The sequence below is a fragment of the Stenella coeruleoalba genome (assembly GCF_951394435.1).
Source record: "Stenella coeruleoalba genome assembly, chromosome: 3".
Taxonomy (NCBI): domain Eukaryota; kingdom Metazoa; phylum Chordata; class Mammalia; order Artiodactyla; family Delphinidae; genus Stenella; species Stenella coeruleoalba.
In genome coordinates, this window is record NC_137148.1 from 63,822,244 (window position 1) to 63,845,455 (window position 23,212).

General features: G+C 37.2%; 1 protein-coding gene across 3 annotated transcripts in view; it reads left to right on the forward strand.

Moving 5' to 3' along the window:
- Nucleotides 1-23,212, forward strand: part of MSH3 (mutS homolog 3) — a 181,314-nt gene that overhangs the window by 148,534 nt on the left and 9,568 nt on the right. For 2 of the 3 annotated variants that reach the window (XM_079916011.1, XM_079916010.1), the window contains exons 21-22: nt 17,605-17,791; nt 22,593-22,722. In XM_079916011.1, coding sequence (XP_079772137.1) covers nt 17,605-17,791; nt 22,593-22,722 — 317 coding nt within the window. Of the gene's footprint in view, nt 1-17,604; nt 17,792-22,592; nt 22,725-23,212 lie in introns of those variants that run through there. The other variant, XM_079916012.1, reaches the window with a different exon arrangement.

A 23,212-nucleotide genomic window follows, 5' to 3' on the forward strand; every position in this document is an offset into this window, starting at 1 on the left:
AAAACATCAAAATTGGTGAATTTTTGTGTAGCCATTTTAATATTGAAGATGGAAGAAGAAAGCAACATTTTCAGTGTATTATGCTTTATTATTTCAAGGAAGGTAAAAAGGCAACTGAAACGCAAAAAAAGATTTTGCATGTATGGAGAGGGTGCTGTGACTGATCAAATGTGTCAAAAGTGGGTTGTGAAGTTTTGTTGTGGAGATTTCTTGCTGGACAATGCTCCACGGTCAGGTAGACCAGTAGAAGTTGATAGCGATCAAATCGAGACATTCAATGAGAACAATCAACGTTATACCACGTTGAGATACCCGGGAGATACCAGGAGATACCGACATACTCAAAATATCCAAATCAAGCATTGAAAATCATTTGCACCAGCTTGGTTATGTTAATCGCTTTGATGTTTGGGTTCCACGTAAGTTAAGTGAAAAAAACCTTCTTGACTGCATTTCCACGTCCAATTCTCTACTGAAACGTAATGAAAATGTTGTGTTTTTAAAACAAGTTGTGACGGGCAATGAAAAGTGCATATTGTACAATCATGTGGAATGCAAGAGATCGTGGGGCAAGTGAAATGAACCACTACCAACCACTACCACTACCAACCACACCAAAGGCTGGTCTTCATCCAAAGAAGGTGATGTATTGTGTGCATCGTGGGATTGGAAGGGAGTCCTCTATCATGAGCTCCTTCTGGAAAACCAAATGATTAATTCCAACAAGTACTGCTTCCATTTAGACCAACTGAAAGCAGCACTTTATGAAAAGTGTCCATAATTAGTCAACAGAAAATGCATTGTCTTCCATCAGGATAACGCAAGACCACATGTTTCTTTGATGACCAGGCAAAAACTATTACAGCTTGGCCGGGAAGTTCTAATTCATCCACCGTATTCATGAGACACTGCACCTTCAGATTTACATTTATTTCGGTCTTTACAAAATTCTCTTAAAGGAAAAAATTTCAATTCCCTGGAAGACTGTAAACAATTCTTTGCTCAAAAAGATAAAAATTTTTGGGAAGATGGAATTATGAAGTTGCCTGAAAAATGGCAGAAGGTAGTGGAACAAAACAGTAAATATGTTGTTCAATAAAGTTCTTGGTGAGGGCTTCCCAGGTGGCGCAGTGGTTGGGAGTCCGCCTGCCAGTGCAGGGGACATGGGTTCAGGCCCTGGTCCAGGAGGATCCCACATGCTGCAGAGCGGCTGGGCCCGTGCGCCACAGCTGCTGGGCCTGCACTCTAGAGCCCGTGCTCCACAACAAAAGAAGCCACCGCAGTGAGAGACCCGCGCACTGCAATGAAGAGTAGCTTGCACCCGCGTACAGCAACGGAGACCTAATGCAGCCAAAAATAAGTAAATAAACTTTAAAAAAAAAAAGTTCTTGGTGAAAATGAAAAATGTGTCTTTTCTTTTGACTTAAAAACCAAAGACGCTTTTTGGACAACCCAATATTTGATGCCATATCACCAAACAGATGTTATTTTGATCTCCATATATTTGTAAATGAACTCAATATAATAAATTTTAAAAATATTTCTTTAGTTTTTAACATTGTAATTAATTTTCTATTTCCTAAGAAAAAATACTAGGTATTTTATTTTGGTTACATTATTAGGAGGAGTGACAAGAGAAATTTCATCAATAGAAAAAAGATAAAAGGAAGAGAAAAATAAAAAGAAAGAGAAAAAATATCTTGGGCAATGTAAGGTAATTTGTCTGGAAGAGAATCTTGTTAGCAGAGTATCAGGAATGTTTTTAGATACAAGTAATAGAAAAGAAAATAAGGGTTTACTTTTCTCATTTAACAAGGAAGCTTGAAGTAGGTGACCACTTCTGATGTTTCAGTGGCTCTGCAGTTTTGTTGTCTTCTCCTCATAGTTGCAATATAGTTGCTGTGACTCCAGACATCACATTGATATTCATATGAGGAAAAAGGGAAAAGGAATGCAAAAGCTTCTCCTTTTTTTCAGGAAATCAGTACCTTTTCAGAAGCCTCCCAGAAAACTTTCACTTACATTTCGCTAACCAGCGCTGTGTCTCATGGCCATAATTACAAGCGAAACAAAGTATGAATTTGATTTTATCCAGCTTTTATAATGGAGCTAGGCAAGGGACAGGTGTTCAGGAATGGATTTATTGGTAACCAGAAAATAGTTTCTGCCACAAGGAATGAATTCAATGATAATAACAATAACTAACCTTTGTGATGATAACATATTTATAATATTAGTATAATAAAATTTTTACCAATGTATAGAACCTGTTCTATGTATATAAAATATTTATATAAAGTATATTCGGTGAGAGCAAACATAAGCCTTCTGGAAAAGGACAAAGTGCATTAATTCAGCAAATTTGGATCTTTATCCATTCATTTTCATTTGTTCATTCATCCAACATATACTAACTTGGCATCTAACATATGACAAGCACTCAGAATACAAAGCAATCATAGTTTCTGTTCCCATGAAGTTTACCTGATGGAGAAGATCAGCATAAACCAAAAAATTGTATAAAGAAATGTAAAGTTGCAGCTGTGACAAGTCTACAAAGGCTAGGTATATGAGGCTGTGGCAGCCTGTGGTGCTGGGACCTGATCTGCTCAGGAACGTCAGGAGAAGGCTTCCTTTAGCAAGTGATGTGTAATCTGAAGGAGGCGTTAACTAATCAAAGGAAAGAAGAGCATTTCAGACCAAGAAAGCAGCATGTGCAAATGTTCTTTCACATTAAAAAAACCATAGTGAGACAACAGCTGAAGGGTGGCCCTCTAGGGGAGCAAGATTCTCCATGAAGCTGAAGACAATAGGTAAGGGCAAGTTATACAAAGTGTAGGCCATGTTAGGAGTTTGTGTAAAAGCCATGGGAAACCATTGAAGGGTTTTAAGCAGGGCTTGGTATGATCACATCTACATTGGCTGAAATGCAGAGAATGTTTGGAGGAAGGACACAGTTGATCAGTGCAGTCTTATCAGTAGGCCCTTGCGGTGGCCTTGGTGAGAGGTATCAGTAGTTTGGACTGGGTTGTAGTGTTAGTTTAAATGGAAAGGAGTTGTATTTGAAAGGTAATAAATAACAGGAAATAAATCAACAGGATTTGGTGATAGATGGGATATGAGGCTGAGATAAATGGAGTTTTCAGCGATGACAGTGCTTTGTGCATCTGGGTGGAGAATGCCGGCATTTACTGGAAGAGAGTGATTTTTTTTCCTTGGATCCTGACTTTATTTTTGGTTTTTTGATTTACAATGTTGTGTTAGTTTCAGGCGTACAGCAAAGTGATTCAGTTATACATATATTCATTCTTTTTCAGATTCTTTACCCATGTAGGTTATTACAGAATATTCAATAGGACCTATACAGTAGGTCCTTGTTGGTTATCTATTTTATATATAGTAGTGTGTATATGTTAATCACAAGCTCCTAATTTATCCCTCCCCCACTCATTTCCCCTTTGGTAACCATAAATTTGTTTTTGAAATCTGTGAGTGTTTCTGTTTTGTAAATAAGTTATTTGTATCATTTTTAAAAATTAGATTCCACATATGAGTGATATCATATACTTGTCTTTGACTTATTTCACTTAGTATGCTAATCTCTAGGTCCATCTATGTTGCTGCAAATGGCATTATTTGGTTCTTTTTTATGGCTGAGTATTGACTTGGTTTTTGTATGTAGTAGGTAGCAATACTCTGAGACCATAGGGAAGCTGTCATGTAGTCAGTTGGATATAAAGTTTGAGTTCACAGGGAGAGATGAAAGGTAACAATATAGATTTGTTGTGAGACATCTTTGTATAAGTGGGAAGTGAGATCCTGGGTGTGGATGAGATCATGTTGGCAGAGAGTAAATATAGTGAAGAAGATAATGTTCCAAGGCTGAGCCTTAGAACTGCCAACATGTCATGACTGAGTAAGAAGATAAGCTTGAAAAACCAACAGAGAAGGAGTACCCAGAGAGGCAGGGGAAAACCAGGACAGCCCAGTGTCATGGGGGCACGGGGAAAAGTGCTTCAAGGAGGAAGGAAGTGGTCCACAGCGCTGAAAGACTGAATGAGATGAAGCCTGAAAAGTCCACCTTGGTTTTAGCAAAATGGATATGACTAGTGACCTTTGCAAGAGCTGTTATGGTGGAGTGGTGGGGCCTCACTCCAGTTAAAGAGGGTTAGAGAGTAAGTGAGAGGTTAGGATATAGAGTTTGTAGGTGACCCTGGAGCAGATTGGCTGGGAAGACAGGGTTAGAGATCCAATAAGGGACTTGTTTTATTTTTGAGTGGTAGACTTGAACATGTTTAAGAGGGGTATCCAGTGGAATATGTTATGTCCATGAATTTATGATTCTAAAAAAATGCATCAGTCACCTTAGAGGATATTAGAATGAATTCATGATACTTAAAACAAAAAATCACTAGTCACTTTGGAGAATAAAAATTAAAAAATAAAGGGGAAGAATCATGCAGCTACCATGCCTTTCCAAAAATATTATGAGAAGAATTTTCTCTTTATGGAAGTGTTCCAGCTAACAGAGAAGGAATAGTAGTATTAGAATATCACCCCTCTCTTTTTTTGCAATCCCTAATGTAGTTATAGATCTAGGCAATAATTAGAAATGGCTGCTCACGTCATGAAAAGAGAGACGACCAGACATTTGGCCAAAGTTTGTAACACAAGCTATGAAGTCTGTGCAAACAAATCAAACCTTAATCTATTTGAATATCTAGATCTATCTGAAACACAGAGAGATATTGATCTTTTATACTTCAGGATTTTTTTGTGGGGGAAGGGCTGCACTGGGTCTTAGCTGCGGCACACGGGATCTTTGTTGCGGCGTGCAGGATCTTTTTAGTTGCGGCATGCAGGATCTTTTTAGTTGCGGCATGCAGACTTCTTAGTTGCGGCATGCATGCGGGATCTAGTTCCCTGACCAGGGATCGAACCTGGGCCCCCTGCATTGGGAGCGCAGTCTTACCCACTGGACCACCAGGGAAGTCCCTATACTGCAAGATTGGTCACAACCTTAAAACATTAATTAGCAAAGAATCATTTCAGTCAGTTAAAGGATATAAAGATATAAACACTGAAATCTGGGACACTCTCTTATGCTTTACCATTTAAGTAGCTGTTGTTTCATGGACCTTAAGGTCATGTTTATAAAAGCAGTCTGCCATGGACCCTGAGTGTCCCTGCATGTCCCTACTGAGTACACAAAGAAAGCCCCTGATTGCTCCCTACCTGGGCATTTGTCAGGGTTGGGCTTGCAGCAAGCAGTCTCGAGGGAAGAGGTAATAACATCTCCCCACAAAGAGGAAGCGTGCTTCTTTTTGTTGTACACGTAGTGAATCCTCAAGTTCAGTTTTCTGCCTTGTAATACAACCCACTGCATGCACAGCATCCGTGGTGAGCCCTTTGCCTTGCCCTTACGGGACTTGACAGCTGATGCAAACCAATATGGGTAAAAGTCCTTTGTTTCTGATTCAGGGTTTTCATGTCTTTTGCTAGCATCTGTGAAACCATATTGGCTTAACTTGATATAAATAGGGTAAAATCCCAGACTTTGCCCAGTTCTGCATGGGTCAGTAGGATTCTCTTATCTCTTGCTAATAATAAGTGCTACTAAAATGTGAGTAGATAGGTTATATGTGGGAAAGGATGGAAGCTTTAGAGCCAGAAAGGTCAGGTCTCAATACAAGTTCACCAATTTCCTGACTGTGTGCTAGTTACTTCATTCATCTAGAGCCTTGAAAGAAGTATGGTGCCATGGAATTAAAAAAAAAAAAAAAAAAGTATTATAGTTGGGTACAAATCCCACTTTTTCTACTTAACTATCTGACCTTTGGCGAATTACTTGACTTCTCAATGTCTCAGTTTTTTCATCTATAAAATGGAGATAATACTGCTTAATCACAGATTATTGTGGGAATTAAGTACATGAAGTGCCTGGTATGTAATAGGTACTCAATAAATTTGAGTTTTGTTCCTTCTTCTAGAGTCTGTGTCATTAGTATTTTGGATTTAAAAGTCTGTCTTCATATATATGTTAGTATAGTACTCCTTTTCTAAACTTAGCCTCAGGTCTCACATCTATAAAACAAAAAGTTTGATAATACCAGGTTTTGAGAATAATTTTTGAAGGGTGTGAAATCACTACGAATTGCTGGTCTTAGCTGTCATCCTTGAAAGAAGTTAACCAAATATTCCACACTCTAAACCTTGCCAACACCAAATGCATTGTTTCAGTATAGTAGCATTCATTCTGAGTTAACTCCTGCAAACACATTAGTTTATTCATCTACTTGGGGGTACATTTTATAGTTACCTGGTCCTGATGGGCCAATCCAGAAGTAGTATCACATGAAAGAATATTCTTATTACAACACATGAAAAAGAGCTGGTTATGAAACTTGGCATTCAGTGTGATTCCACTTTTGTATGACAAATTGTATATGTAAATATATGCAGAGAAAACCATCTATATAGAAGGCTGCATTCCAAAATATTGTAAAAGATATAGGATTATGGTGACTTTTCTTTAGTTTGGCTTATGAACATTTTCAAAATTCTGAAATAAACAGGTAACAAAAGTACTCCCCTGCCCAAAAAATGTTAAGGGTTATATGAGTCAAAATGAGATGTTTCATAGGCATCTAATGAAATGCATATATGGTCATTGTCTGGGAATACTTTTTTCCTGGACAGACTTCTCTTCCCTACTCAGTAGCATGGAATTTGGGGTTCTAAGCTTTAAACCTTCCCAAGAGCATATCAGACTTTATTTTTCCGAAGTTGTAACCCAGCCTGTAAGTAGCCCTAGTTCTTCCTCCTTTAGGAATTGATGGCTTTCTGTCAGATCAGTATGCAAGACTGGTGTTTTTAATTTTCATAACAGAAACATTGCCCTTTGCACATTTAACATCTTTGATTTTTTTAACTCTTAATGTACATTGGATTTTTTTTTAATGGAGCTTTTAAAGTATATTGAAACCTGGACCCTGCCCTCAGAGGTTCTAAGTTGGCCTGGGGCAGGGTTTGGGAATTTGAATTTTACATGTGTCCAGGTGGGTTTGAAATGTGGGCAAGGCTGAGAAGCATTTCCCCAAGCCCTTGCTGGAGAGCTCAGTTATTTAATTCTAAAAGTAAGAGAAGCTTATTATGAAAACTGTTTACGGTGTAGTAGGGTATTAAGTGAAATGTTTCCTTCTCTACAGGTCAGCATCTATTTATGGTTTTTCATTTAACTTTCCACAAGGTTAGAGGTGTACATAAGTCTTCTCTCTTAAGTGGTCTTATACTAAGCATTATTATCATGTAGCTTGCTTTTATTTCCTAACCTGGGGGAAACTGAATTCCCCTGTCAGTTCTTACAGATTAGTCTCACACTTTTATTGGCTGTGGTGTGTCTGCTATGCAGAGGTTCCCTGAACTCTTTAACCTCTGAGACCTCCATCTGGGATGCACTGCTCTAGTAGAAGAACCCTGTTCCTTGTCCATTCCCCCTGTCCTCGCCTTCTCTTCCTATTACCATTGGAAAGGAGTCTATGTGGACCACATTCAGTTATATCCCTAGGATTTTAAATTTTTACTAGGATATGGTTTAATATTATAACCTCATATTTTTCATTTATTATGAAATTATTCAGACATATTACAGTCCCCTTGTAGCTTCCAACCTACTAAAGAAATAAAGCATTGCAAATCCAACTGAACCCATAACCCTCCCTGGTCCTGTTCCCCTCCACCCCATCCAGAGTAACCCTTTTTGACTCTGGTTTTTATCTCATGAGTTTCTCTATATTTTTACTACATAGGTATGTTTTGAAATAATATATGGAATTATTTGGTATGCTTTTAAACTTTATGTTTGGTATGCTTTTAAGCGTCATTCTTCTGCAAGTGGCTTTTTCCCCCTCAATGTTATATTTATGAACTTCATCCATATGGATGCATATAATTCTAGTTCACTCATTTTTCTCTAATTATGATAGTCCATTGTATGCATGTACCATAGTTTATCCATTTTTCTTGATTAATATCTAATATGATTCAAATTTGTTGCAAATATCAACAGTGCTGATACCTGTCTTACACACATCTAGTACACGTGTGAGTTTTCTGATTCTGGGCTTTACCTAGGAGTGGGACTGTAGAGTGTAAGGAATGTGCATCTTTCTTGTTCTTCAAGGAACATGGACCAGTTTAGAATCCCACCAGCAGTGTGTAAAAGTGTGTCCCTATGATTTAAATTAATTAGAACAAGAAATACCCATTTGATATGTTTCTATATAGTCTCAAAAATTGGTCATAAGGGCATTTTCATTTCTATTAATATGTTTTACATGAAGTACCATCTGATAAATGACATTTTATTAATGCTAAGGAATTTTTTTCTCTCCATGTGCGTGCTGTGCCTGTTTATAAAGAGATTTGAAGCACTTTATTGGCCTTCCCTGACAAACTGCCAGGCCTCATGTTTTCAGCCAATGGCTGCTCCCCCTTTAATTCCTTTTTGTCTTGACTGCCAAGAGGTTAAGAGCTAAATTTGAGGCGCAAGTGTAGAAACAAATTTGGTTTAATTTTCCCCATCTCTTCTTATATGGGAGTATTTCTCCATGAGTATTTCTCTAGCATGATTCTTAGAACAGCTGCATCAGAATCAGAGATGCTTGTTAAAAATGCTGCTTTCTAAGGCCTGTCACAAACCTATTATATTGGAATCTTCAGCGTGAGACCCTAAAATTAGCATTTTAAAAGCTCCTGCTAAACTTGCTGTCTCAAATTTGAGCATCTACTATATGGCTTGTAATCTTACTTTCATATTCATTGTAACTCTTCTGTTATAAATATTTTGTTATTCTAAATCACTTCAGATCCTTTTTTGCGCTCAATGGAAAAAATATTAAAATCTAGCAGATGTGTGCATAAAATTTGGCTCCAAACTTGGTCTTTTTTTTTTTTGTTCATGCCGCGTGGCATGCGGGATCTTAGTTCCCCAGCCAGGGATCGAATTCGTGCCCCGTGCAGTGGAAGCATGGAGTCCTAACCACTGGACTGCCAGGGAATTCCCAAACTTTATCTTTAAATTGGTTATTTTTGCATTATTAATTGGACATTTACTACACTAGGTTTAAATTCATGTTTTTCATAAATATTCATTGAGTGCCTACTATGTGGTGTGTGCTGTGCCGTAAGAAGAATAAATAAATGCATGAAAAGCTATAAACAGGAGGCTTTGGGAGTCTTTTCCTGGATGTTGTAACCTCATGAACCTTCCTCTGAATAAGAAGGATTTTTTAAAAGTAGAATTTTGGCAAACATATACATTTGGCCCTAATTGGTGATATATGTACTCATTGGTGAAATATTATATTTCTAGACACATATTTCCAAGGATTATTAACATCTTTGAGTGCATCACTCAATTAAGATCTGTTTCTTATTATCCTGATAAGTGCAAACTTAAACCTCATTCAACTTTTTGGACTCAGTATTTAAGTTTTAGAAAAGCGATGAATTATTAAGTCTGGTTGAAAAAAAACAACAAAACAATTGGCTTCTCTCAGCATAATTTCTTTCTATTTATGTCAATTAAATGTTGGTAGAAAGGAGTATTTACATTAAGTGGCCTCTGGTTAATAATTTTCATGCCACCCTCCCCACATAAACTCTTTCTTATGGTCCCCAGCTTCAGGAATGCTTTGTACTCAGAATCGCACCATTGTGTTTACTTTGAGAGAGAATTGGAAGGTAATAGGTCTTCAAATGCTTAAATTAAATTATCTTAAATGTTTGCTTTTGGCTTTGTGGATGATAACTGGTTTGTTTGCTGAATTTAGTTTAATTCAGCACATATTGATTGAGTACCTACTGTGGAGTATTTTTACTCTGTTAAAATATATGTATACTTCTTGGACAGAAGGAAAATATCTTGACTGAGTACATGTCTTCTAGTTGGTAGTAAATACCAGCACTAAAAACCACATTATATTTTACGGAATGAGTGGGCTGTTGAGAATTTTATTGGCAACAGAAATGTTGCCTTGTGAGTGCCTCTCTGGTTTATTTAGCTCCTGTAGCTGTGTCTGCCAAACAGGAGATACCTCACTTCATCTTTTTGATGGGAAGTGGTCGTATGAATTTAATGCTTCAAAGTCACCTGAGGGTTTGGTTTCGTTTAGTTTTAAGTGCAGATTCCAGGCATGTCCCTGGAATGTAGATTCCCTGGAGATACAGTTGTTATCGGTATGATGAAGGAGACTCCTGGACTTTGTAATTAAGAACTCGTGCTTAGGTCTTCCCATTTTTGATTGGGCTGTTTGCTGTTTTTATATTTTGGAAATTAATCCCTTGTCAGTTGCATCATTTGCAAATATTTTCTCCCATTCTGTAGGTTGTCTTTTCATTTTGTTTACAGTTTCCTTTGGTGTGCAAAATCTTTTAAGTTTAATTAGGTCTCATTTGTTTATTTTTGTTTTTATTACTCTAGGAGACAGATACAAAAAAATATTGCTATAATATACATCAAAGAGCTTTTTGCCTATATTTTCCTCTAGGAGTTTTATAGTATCTGGTCCTACATTTAGGTCTTTAATCCATTTTGAGTTTGTTTTTGTGTATGGTGTTAGAAAATGTTCTAATTTCATTCTTTTAAATGTAACTGTCCAGTTTTTGGAGCACCACTTATTGAAGAGACTGTCTTTTCTCCATTGTATATTCTTACCTCCTTTGTTGTAGATTAATTGACCATAGGTGCATGGGTTTACTTCTGGGCTTTCTATCCTGTTCCACTGATTTGTATGTCTGTTTTTGTGCCAGTACCATACTGTTTTGATTACTATAGCTTTGCAGTATAGTCTGAGGTCAGGGAGCCTAATTCTTTCAGCTGCAGTTTTCTTTCTCAAGATTGTTTTGGCTATTCAGGGTCTTTTGTGTTTCCATACAAATTTTTAAATTTTTGTTCTAGTTTTGTGGAAAATGCCCTTGGTAATTTGATAGGGATTGCATTGAATCTGTAGACATTTCTCCAAGGAAGACATCCAGATGGCCAACAGGCACATGGAAAAATGCTCAACATCGCTAATTATTAGAGAAATGGATATCAAAACTACAGTGAGGTATCATCTCACTCCAGTCAGAAGGGCCATCATCAAAAAGTCTACAAATAATAAATGCTAGAAAGGGTGTGGAGAAAAAGAAACCCTCCTACACTGTTGGTGGGAATGTAAATTGGTACAGCTACTATGGAGAACAGTTTGGATGTTCTTTAAAAAACTAAAAATAGAGTTGCCATATGATCCAGCAGTCCCACTCCTGGGCATATATCTGGAGAAAACTATAATTCAAAAAGATACATGCACCCCAGTGTTCATTGCAGCACTGTTTACAGTATCCAAGACATGGAAGCAACCTAAATGTCCTTTGACAGATGACTGAATAAAGAGGATGTAGTGTGTGTGTGTGTGTGTGTGTGTGTGTGTGTGTGTGTGTGTGTGTGTGTGTGTATGTGTATGTGTGTGTATGTGTATACATACACGATGGAATATTACTCAGCCATAGAAAAGAATGATATAATGCCATTTGCAGCAACATGGATGGACCTAGAGATTATCATGCTAAGTGAAGTAAGTCAGACAGAGAAAGAAAAATATCATATGATATCCTTTATATGTGGAATCTTAAAAAAAAAAAAAGGTTCATTTGAACTTACTTACAAAGCAGAAATAGCCCCACAGACATAGAAAGCAAACTTATGGCTATCAAAGGGGAAACGGGGGGTGATAAATTAGGAGGTTGGGATTAATATATACACACTACTGTTTATAAAATAGATAACCAACAGGTACCTACCGTATAGGACAGGGAATTGTATGCAATATTTTGTAATAACCTATAAGTGAAAAGAATCTGAAAAAGAATATATACACACACACACATATATTTACATATATATAACTGAATCACTGTGCTGTACACCTGAAACTAATATGACATTGTAAATCAACTATACTTCAACTGAAAAAAATATTTTTAAAAAAAGAACCTCTGCAAGTGACTCAGAAACATATCCAGGTTTAGGAGCTATTATTTAGTTTCAACACTTGACATTTTACAGAAGGAAAAGCAGAAACAGAGATTGTGATTTGCTCAAGCTCATAGTGTGAGTTCAGTTATAAGAATGCCTCCTCTGGTTGTGTTGCGTTTCCCTGTATTGAACTTATTAATTAATCTGGTTAGTCTTTTCCCTCATGACTGATTTATCCTTGCTTTGATGGCCTTAATTATTTGTGTTGTTTCACAGAAAATAGTTAAGAAATAGTTAACTATTTTCCTTTGAATTTCTTGGGACTATCCCACTGAATAGACAAGTAGATGTGTTGGGGAATGATTTGACCAGTCAGCACACTGTGGGTTTCCTTTGATAGGAAAACACCTGTGTCCTTATGTGGCCTGCATGTGCTTTGTAGGTGGTTCTAGTGAACATGGTTTCATGTGAGCCAATACAAGTTTGGCATTTTCCTGGATTGCTGCCTTGATTTTCAGCTATGTTTCCATTGACACTGAAAGATTGTTGTAGTGTTTTTTTGGTTATATTTGCAGTTCACTGTAATAGCTGTTATAAATTGACTTTAAATACCATAGTGTGATCTGATTGCAGCTGTTAGTAGAAACAATTACCCTAGATAAAGAAACCTTTTTCATTATCTATTATAATAATTTCATTGCTGCTAATGAGGTGTTTTTGATATTGGTAGAAGAAAGCTGGTTATTTATCTTGCTAATTGCAGTCATTTTGCCTTGTCTTAACACAATGGTACAGTAGAGTATAAAGCGTTTTAAATGTATCAATAGAGTATAAAGTGTTTTAAATGTACTGTGATTTTTAAAATAACATTTGTTTTTCTAATGATACTGTAAAGCTTATTCATTGTGCAAAATTTAAAACTATAGAAAAGCTCAAAAAGGAAAAAAATTTAAATCACCTGTAATTCCACTACCTGGAAATCGTCCTTTAGGTGTATGGCCTTCCAGGCTTTTAAAAAATGCACATATGTAGTGATAAATTATTTGTGATTTCATTCCATTGCTGGGTTAATGTTTATGTGTAAATGTGATACAGATCTACTACTTCACATTTTTTTATACCTTTTAAATACCATGCTGTATCTACACATCTTTCAATATTTGGTATTCTTTTGAAGCTCTTTTCTCTTCTTAGACTTTAACTTTTTTTTTCTTCCTTACACCATCCTTCTTAAGTTAGAGTACTTTGCTATTCAGGAGATTATTTCCTTCTGTAAAAATTACATAATGTGCAAAAAAAACCCAAGCTAAAACACCCATACTGTACAGAATTCTGCAAAGTTTTTAGCGAAATGAAGTGAGTAGAACATCTTCAATTCGAAAAAGAAGGCAAAATTAGCTAATATAAAAGCCCTCCTATACGAAACACTTAGAGGACAAATAGAGTATGATTTCACTTATCTGAGGAACTAGAAGAGGCAGATTCATAGAGGCAGAGGCTGAGGGGAGAGAAGAATAGGTAGTTATTTTTTGATGGGTTATTTTGAGATGATGAAAAAGTTCTGCTAATGGATAGTAGTGATGACTGCACAACATTGTGAATGTGCTTAATACCACTGAATTATACACCTAAAAAGTGTTAAAATGGTAAATTTTACGTGTGCCACAACTACTGAGCCTGCGTGCCATAACTACTGAAGCCCGCGTGCCTCGAACCCATGCTCCACAACAAGAGAAGAAGCCCGCGCACTGCAACGAAGAGTAGCCCCAGCTCGCCACAACTAGAGAAAGCACAGCAGCAAAGACCCAACACAGCCAAAAATAAATAAATAAATAATTTTTAAAAATGATAAATTTTAGTTATATATATGTAAAATATATGTACTTATATATTATTTTAAAAGCACTTAAAGTATGTCCAAAAAAATCCTGATGCAGTACAATAATCATTTCCTCTAGTTAACAGTTTTCATATTTAAGCTCCAATTACTTATCATTCAATATAAAGAATCCTTTTTTCCACCTGTTAATTTCAGACTTTCTCCCTCATGCTAGCATTTTCCTTTCATAAGGCCCAAAGATTGTGGTTTGAAGGGACAGAGCCCCACCCTACTTGCTATAATTTAGAAACATCTAGAATGTTATCTCAAAATATCAAGACCTCATAAAAACAAACCCTTGTTCAAATTTTCATGAAAGTGTTCTTGATTTTAGAAACTGATTCAAAAAAGTAGTAATTTCTTTTCTCCATTAATGCTTTATTAAGCTTTGTTGACCTATATAAGGGTTAGACGAGGAGGGAGTAGGGGATTAGAAAGATTAGTCAGCCGCCACTCCTAAAAATATCAGAGTGATTTTTTTTTCTTAATCACATATCTGTAACCTGTCAGAGCAAACTTACTCTGAGATGAAACCTAAAGAATGCATTTTCCATTTTTCCCTGCATTTGAATACAAATACAGGCAGAATGATAATAATGACATATGTTCTGAATTCCTTAAATCTCTAACATATTTTAACATTTGAAAAATTTCAGAATCATTGTCCAGTAGGATGTGTCGTAAATGCTTGTCGGATTAATAGAAAATTACAGACCTTTTGTTAATGGTGTTATACCCTGCCTTATTTCCAAAACTTATTTTAGACAGTTTACTGGGATATATACAATAGAGCAGGACAACAAGAAAGTAAAATGGTATTCAAAGATCAAGGACAAGTAAGGACAGAAACCTAAGATAAAGTCAGTGTTGCTATTTGTCATTATAAGGTGCTACCCAGTTGTTTCCTAGTAACCAAGACCAAAAGGAAAATGGATTTATTGATAAAATTCTGTGTCCATCAGAATCATATAAAATCTTTATATTGCTGAAATTTATTGGAAAAATAAATTTAAGAAGAGGAATTCCTTAAAGGAAATTTCTTAAGAGAAGTTAACAGAAAAAAAAAATATATATATATATATATATATATATATATTTTTTTTTTTTTTTTTTTTTGGCGGTACGCGGGCCTCTCACTGCTGTGGCCTGTCCCGTTGCGGAGCACAGGCTCCGGACGCGCAGGCTTAGCGGCCATGGCTCACGGGCCCAGCCGCTCCGCGGCACATGGGATCCTCCCGGACCGGGGCACAAACCCTTGTCCCCTGCATCGGCAGGCGGACTCTCAACCACTGCGCCACCAGGGAGGCCCCAGAAAATATTTTTATCAATAAACAGTTCCCACAGTTACAAACACATACTTCCCCAGTGGCCTCAGTGACTGGTTAAGGCGCCACCATTTCTTTAGTGTCTGCTGGGCAGCATTGCTACTTTATCATCAGGTGCTATGGAAAAATAGAATTGTGAAAAAATGTTTTGGCTCCTATAATGGAGTGGCTTTCAAACTGTTCTACAGGGTGTTAGGAATCCCACAGCGCCCCCTCTAGAAGGGAAGCGAGGCCTCAGTGCTGGGTTCTCGACCAAATCAGTGTTCCTTTGATCTGATTGGCAGAGTGAGTTTCTTTGTAAAATTTCATGTGAACAAAGGATTTAACAGGTAAAAGGTATTTGAAAACTACTGGTCTAATAGTAGAGTTGGGACCATTGTTTAATAAAAATACACCCAAGATCCCCTGAAATCTGGCCTGACCTCCTTAAGGACAGAAACCCTGTAATACCGTAAGACACATTGGTACCATGGCATTTTGCTACACACATGTTTTGATGCCATGTATATAAAGCCATCCACCCACCTGTCTAGAGATTAAATTTCATCTAGACTGCTTGGTATGTGTATGGTTTCTATTTTTACATTCAACTTTTAAATTCATATACATTGATTTTGGAATATGGTGTAAGTAGGGACACATCTTTGTTGTCGTTTTTTGTTTTTTTTTTCCTGAAGGAACCAATTAGCTACCATCTTTTTTTATTGATTGATCATTCAGCCTTCCCTCCTGTTTTGAAATCTCACCTTAGAATGTCTTTCCCCAAAGCATTCTACAATTCCTGCAGTTCCCAGTGAGACCACTCTGTTACCGTACTATTTCTAGAAATCACTTAAGTATACGTAAACTGTTTCATTAAAATCTTAGCCAGTGCTTGCTTGTTTTTCTAACTCTTGAATCAAAGATACCCCCGCCCAGATATTTGCCTTATCAGAGCTATTTTATTATCAGCGAAAGATATGTTCTTTTTGTCAGTTCACAACCTGTCAGGAATAAAATCAAACATTGTTAAGTGAGAATCAAACATTATGGTTCTGAAGAATTCAGAGTGGTTGCAGAGATAGGAAAGTTTAATATTCTTGCTTTGTGGTAGGGAACATATTAGTAAAGTAAACATTGAAAATTGAGGTAAATAACAGGATTTAAACTTTGAAAAAGTAACCAGAATGCTCCTGGGTTAACAACATTTCAGAAATTATGTTTTGTAGTTATCGATTTTAAAGGAGACGGAATCGACAGCACTATCACCTCCATCATAGATGTAGTTAATTACAGTTTCTAAATGCCACTGATTAGTGGAGCAGTTCTCCTAAGGTGCCACCAGTCTTTGGAAGTTGAGGAGGTGGGCATTATACTCCATTGCTCCTGCCCAGTACGTGGCTCCAGCCACAGGATAGTTAAGGCTCGGTTTTACCATGAGTTTTTCCAGAAATAAGAGACATATTATGCTGCTGTAGGTCACATGTGAACTGTTGTAGAAAAACTAAATTGATGAAGGTATTTTGCTGAGAAAATAGTCACCAGCGTCCACAAAGCTGGCTAGTGGGTCAGAGTCTGAATTCTAGGTTTTGCTGCAAACTACATGACCTGGAGTGCAAATACCTAATTTTTCCCCCCAGATTTTTTTTTACATTCTCCCAAATGTGTTCTGTAAACCATTATTGTCAGAAGGTGCTCCAGAAGTTTCAAGGGTCCATGGTTAAATGAGTTAGAAATGCTGTGTACTAGATCAGGTGTAAGAAATGCACAATATGTAGTAGAATATTAAAGGCTCTAAGAAGTCTTACAGGAAAGAGCTCTTACAACTTTTGAACCTGTTTCTTGACATCTCTAAGAGCACTGTTCCATGAAGTCCACTTTAGGAACCTGTATTAGGTGCCTGAGGTTATTTAAACCTCCATAATTCTAGTTCTAGTAAAAAAAAAAAAAGAAAAGTTTTATTTCAACATGGTACTTTAATTTGTAATATCGGTGTGGAATCTTCTTCAGGAAACACTGGAAAAAGCCTTTGATTGTACAGCATCCTAGTACTCAAGGATTTTGCACACAGTGATACAGAGAAGCGTTGTTTTCCCCTGTGAGTACTAAAACCTTGATTTGAAATGATTGGTCAGAAAGAGGCTGAGTCAGAGGTTTCCCTGCTTTTCAAGAGCTCTGTCCAGTACCTCAGGTTCTACCCAGAATGTTTCTATAAGGTGCCATTTGATGTTAGACACTCTTTATATCCAACATATTTTCTTTTAATACAATTTCAGCTGTTATTGGCTCAAAGTACATAGACCCCTGTAGGGATCTTTTATAGTTATTGCTCAGAAAATAATGTCTGGCTTCCTAATAATGAAGTACAGAGGAAAATCAGGATTTTGTCATCTTGTTTGTAGGATGGGGGCTGCAGATAACATATGTAAAGGACAGAGTACATTTATGGAAGAACTGGCTGACACAGCAGAAATAATAAGAAAAGCAACATCACAGTCTTTGGTTATCTTGGATGAATTGGGAAGAGGGACAAGCACCCATGATGGAATCGCCATTGCTTATGCTACACTTGAGCATTTTATTAGAGATGTAAGTATCTTGCATACCTTTTTGTACAGGAATGGTGCATACTATACAGATTGTTTTCCTGACCTCAGTTTCAAAATATTCAATATTATCCTGCAGTTGATCCTGTTCCTGCAATTGATCATTCAAATGCTATATATGGAACTCAGGTAGATTGTCCCTAAGTAACGTTTGTAGTTCTTTGATGTGTCTTGCTTTCTTTTGCTGAGGCAGAATAAACCTGATCAGTAGGAGAAAGGCCTCCTTGGCAATATTTCCACCTAGAACTGTATCTTACTCTCCTTGGCAAACTAAATCAAGAGCAGGGCCCATCACCTGCAACCCAATCCTTGAGAAAAGAACCAAATAAGAGATAGTGCCATTTTTGCCCTGTGAAATACTTTTTTCAACAATATCCTAGAAGGTCTCCTTATAAGACCTTTGATCTGATCTTTCGATGTCTCTATCTTAGTAACACCTTCAGTGCATGTGTCTTTTTTTTTTTTAGAGTTCATTTCTTTTTTTTTTTGGCTGCATTGGGTCTTTGTTGCTGTGCGTGGGCTTTCTCTGGTTGTGGCGAGCGGGGGCTACTCTTGCAGTGCGTGGGCTTCTCATTGCGGTGGCTTCTCTTGTTGCGGAGCACAGGCTTTAGGCGCGCGGGCTTCAGTAGTTGTGGCTCGCGGACTCTGGAGCACAGGCTCAGTAGTTGAGGTGCACGGGCTTGGTTGCTCCACGGCACGTGGGATCTTCCCGACCAGGGATCAAACCCATGTCCCCTGCATTGGCAGGTGGATTCTTAACCACTGCGCCACCAGAGAAGTCCCAGAGTTCGTTTCTAAGCATCTGAATGTGAACTTTTGTTTGTGTCAAACTTTGCACCTCTGTCATCTCCATCAAACTGTCCCCTTTATTAACTGTCTCTGGTTTTGTTCATTTTGATCTCTCCTTTTTTTCTCTCACCTTAGCACCTGCCCCTGTACCTTGTCTCTTCTTTGGTTTTTCTTTTTCTATTTTGTTCTCTACTTTTTAACTTTTCTTTGTCTCTGTGTCTTCCTTCCATTTTCATTTCTTTCTTTCTTCCTTAAATAGCCAATAAAAGCACATTTTTGCTCGTATTTCTTTGCAAAAATAAAATCCCCTTTTCTTTAAAGTTTTGTGGCCCTCAATTTTTTGTTTAAACGTTTAGTTAGATTACATAGTTAATGATGACATATTTTCTGTTTTAAAATAAATACTTTTTACTTTTAAAGAAATTCTGTATTTTCAAAAAGATATAGCTCAGGAACTTTTCTTTAATCATTGTAGAAACTACAGGTTCGGTATAGTTCTATATCTGCCTCCAAAACACACTTTTTAAACATTCATTTAAGAATACTACTCATGCAAGAGGGAGGAGATATGGGAATATATGTATATGTATAGCTGATTCACTTTGTTATAAAGCAGAGACTAACACAACATTGTAAAGCAATTATACTCCAATAAAGATGTTAAAAAAAAAAGGATACTACTCAGCTGTAAAAAAAAAAAAATGGAATTTTGCCATTTGCAGCAACATGGATGGGCATTATGCTAAGTGAAATAGGTCAGACAGAGAAAGACAAATACTGTATGATATCACTTATGTGGAATCAAAAAATACAACAAAGTAGTGAATATAACAAAAAAGAAGCAGACTCACATATACAGAGAGCAAACTAGTGGGGAGAAGGAAGCAGGGAGGGGCTTTTTAGGGGTAAGGGGAGAAAGGGTTATTATGGGGATATATGAAATCATGTGCGTGACACTTTGGAAAATTGTAAAGCACTACAGAATTTAAAGAATCTTTCATTTAATAAAAACTAGATTAATTAAGACATTCCTTTGTTTTGAGCCTTCAGGAACAAATTATGACAGAGCTGAATCTGTCAACTTCGAGTTTCCTTTAATTGTATCTACTCTATAGCAGTGTATCAGTTACTATGACTGCATAACAAAATACCCTGAAACTTGGTGGCTTAAAACAACAATAATCATTTATTGTCTCTCAGAGTATCTGGAGGTGAGAAATTTGGGAGCAGCCTGGCTGGGTGGTTTTGGCCCAGGGCCTCTTCTGAGGTTGCAGTCAAGTTATCACCCAGGGCTACAGGATCCTCTTCCAACGTGGCTCACGCACGTGGCTGGCAAGTTGGTGCTGGCGATTGGCCAGGGCCCTCAGTTTCTTTCGCTGTGGGCCTCTCCATGGGCTGCTTGAGTATCCTTACAGAGTGGCATCTGGCTTCCCCCAGAGGAGGCATTCCAAGAGGCCAAGGTAGAAGCAGCAGTGCATTTTATTTTGCCATCATGTTGTTGAGTACACAGGGCCAGCCCTGATCAGTGTGGAAGAGGCCACTCAAGAGCATGAGCATTGGGAAGCGAAGATCTCTGGGGCCATGTTGGAGGCTGGCTGCCAAAAGCAGTTTGTCGCAATTTCAAAGAGTCATTTAAGAACCTTCAGGAACAAATTAGGACAGAATTGAATTTGTCACTTATGTTTTCATTGCTTCTGTAGCAGTTTTTGGATATTTTAAATGTTGATGAAGAAAGTGTTAGTTTTAGATAAAGTTTACTTTGGAGTTAAGTCATTGAAGAGGATTCTTCAGGAACAAGAGTCCCTAACTTTTTTATGGATGAAAATCTTTATTTTTCATGATGTCTTTTGATTGCTGGGATGGGGAAGAGAGGAAAAGGAGGAGTCAGGGAGGCTACGTGTTGCTGCTGCAGGGTGAAAATGGCCTTGAGGGGGACAGTGGTGTAACCCAAACCCTTAGGTCTTCCAGCTAGAAATGCCCGTCAGCTCAGGGAAGGGACACTGGGGAGACAGCTGGTCCTAAGATATTTCAGGGCAGATTTTAAGAGCAACTTGTCAAAGAAATTCTGCCTTAATAGGTTTATTTGTAATTGTTTTTAGAGAAAAGACATATGTTCTGACTTTTAATAAGGCGAATAGCAGATGAATCAAAACTGGAGTTCTTCAATTTGATTACCCTTTGCTGCTAATGTTTAGACCAAGATTTGGTGTTAACTTCCCTTAAGATAGGGATTTCTAGAACACATATAACTGTGCTTTAAAACATTGCTATTTAAGTAATCCACAAGTCTGTATTGATACTAACAACACAAAAATAAATTTTAAAATGGTGAGGGTAGGGAGGAAGAAGGGAAAGCTCTACTTTACAAAATTCCAGCTAATAGAGAAAGCTTTGTTTTGTTTTGTTTTTTAACATCTTTATTGGGGTATAATTGCTTTACAATGGTGTGTTAGTTTCTGCTTTATAACAAAGTGAATCAGTTATACATATACATATGTCCCCATATCTCTTCCCTCTTGAGTCTCCCTCCCTGCCACCCTCCCTATCCCAACCCTCCAGGCAGTCACAAAGCACCGGGCCGATGTCCCTGTGCCATGCGGCTGCTTCCCACTAGCTATCTACCTTACGTTTGTTAGTGTGTACATGTCCATGACTCTCTCTCGCCCTGTCACAGCTCACCCTTCCCCCTCCCCATATCCTCAAGTCCGTTCTCCAGTAGGTCTGTGTCTTTATTCCTGTCTTATCCCTAGGTTCTTCATGACATTTTTTTCTCTTCTTAAATTCCATATATATGTGTTAGCATACGGTATTTGTCTTTTTCTTTCTGACTTACTTCACTCTGTATGACAGACTCTAGGTCTATCCACCTCATTACAAATACCTCAATTTCGTTTCTTTTTATGGCTGAGTAATATTCCATTGTATATATGTGCCACATCTTCTTTATCCATTCATCCGATGATGGGCACTTAGGTTGTTTCCATCTCCGGGCTATTGTAAATAGAGCTGCAATGAACATTTTGGTACATGACTCTTTTTGAATTTTGGTTTTCTCAGGGTATATGCCTAGTAATCGGCATTTATTAACTACCAGAATAATAACTGATTCAGGCAATGATGATCAACAGATAGTAAAACCTTTGGATGAAAGATTGTTGGAGAAAATGATATTCACACAGTTTCAAAGTATCACCCCCCAAGTTATTTATTAATTACAAAGGAGAGAGGTGTCAGTACAGTGAAGGAATCTTCTGGGCACACACTTAAACCAAATAATCAGCTTTAGCATCCCCAATAATAGATCAGACTGACATCATGTACCTCCTGATGTGATATGCTGAAAAGGGTATGTCACCTATGTATATATGTAATATTGCTGGTAATAAGTTTTAATCTGAATTGAATGAGGGAGATTATGCAAAACAGCCCTCCTGGATACTTCAAAAAATTTTAAAGACATAGAAGTGAAAAAAGAGAAGTCTGGGAACTGTTCTAGATTAATGGGAACTAAAGAGGCATGACTAAGTGCACCACATGAGTCTTGATTTTTTTTTTTTAATATAAAGAAATTTCTGAAGAACATTATTGGGACAGTAAGAGAAATTCATGGACTATATATTAGTAAATAGTGCTATATCATTGTTAAACTTCTTGAGTGTAATAATTTTATTCTGGTTATATAGGAGAATGTTTTTGTTCTCAGAAGATAGAATCTTAAGTATTTAGGGACCAAGTGTCATGAGGTCTACAATTCTCAAATGGTTCAGGAAAAAAAGTGTGTGTGTGTGTGTGTGTGTGTAGAGGGGGAGGGAGGAAGAAAGGGGAAATATGGCAAAATATTAACAAATGATTGTTTAGATAAAGAATACATGAGTGTTCATTGTACTTGTCTTGAAGCTTTTATGAAGGTTTGAAATTTTTCAAAATAAAGTTGGAGAAAAGTTTAAATTAAAATTTAAAAATAAAATAACTTTCATTGTGTCTCACTGCTTTAGGTGAAATCCTTAACCCTCTTTGTTACCCATTATCCACCAGTTTGTGAATTAGAAAAAAGTTACTCACAACAGGTGGGGAATTATCACATGGGATTCTTGGTCAACGAGGATGAAAGCAAACAGGACCCAGGTATGAATTGTTCTTGCAGTAAGTACAACTAGAATTCTGTTGGTTTTCATAATTTATAACTTGAAGTTCATAGGAGCATGAACTTATTGCTTATTAATCATGAAAGCTGTGAATGTTGATTGTAATTGACATTTGTCCAAATTCATTTTCTCTAAGCTTAGGGTCAGATAGAATTTGCATTTATCCTCACCATGTCTGAATCCTTCTCTGGCCCCCCTTATCTCATTTTTCTACAAGAAGAAGGTGGGGTGAGGGGGTCATTTAGGTTTTATTCTTAGATCCATCTCAGAAAAGATGCCCTAACAGTCAAGTGTATTAGTTATCTTTAAAAATACTCAGTACATTTCCCAAAATATCATTTAGCATTAATAACTTACTAAGAGCAATACTCTATACTGGCCATACATGTTATCTTAATTTGACAAGGAAAGTGAATCTCAGATAAAGTGGGTTCCCCATGTCAGCCACCTGGGTGGGGGCTGAACTGAGC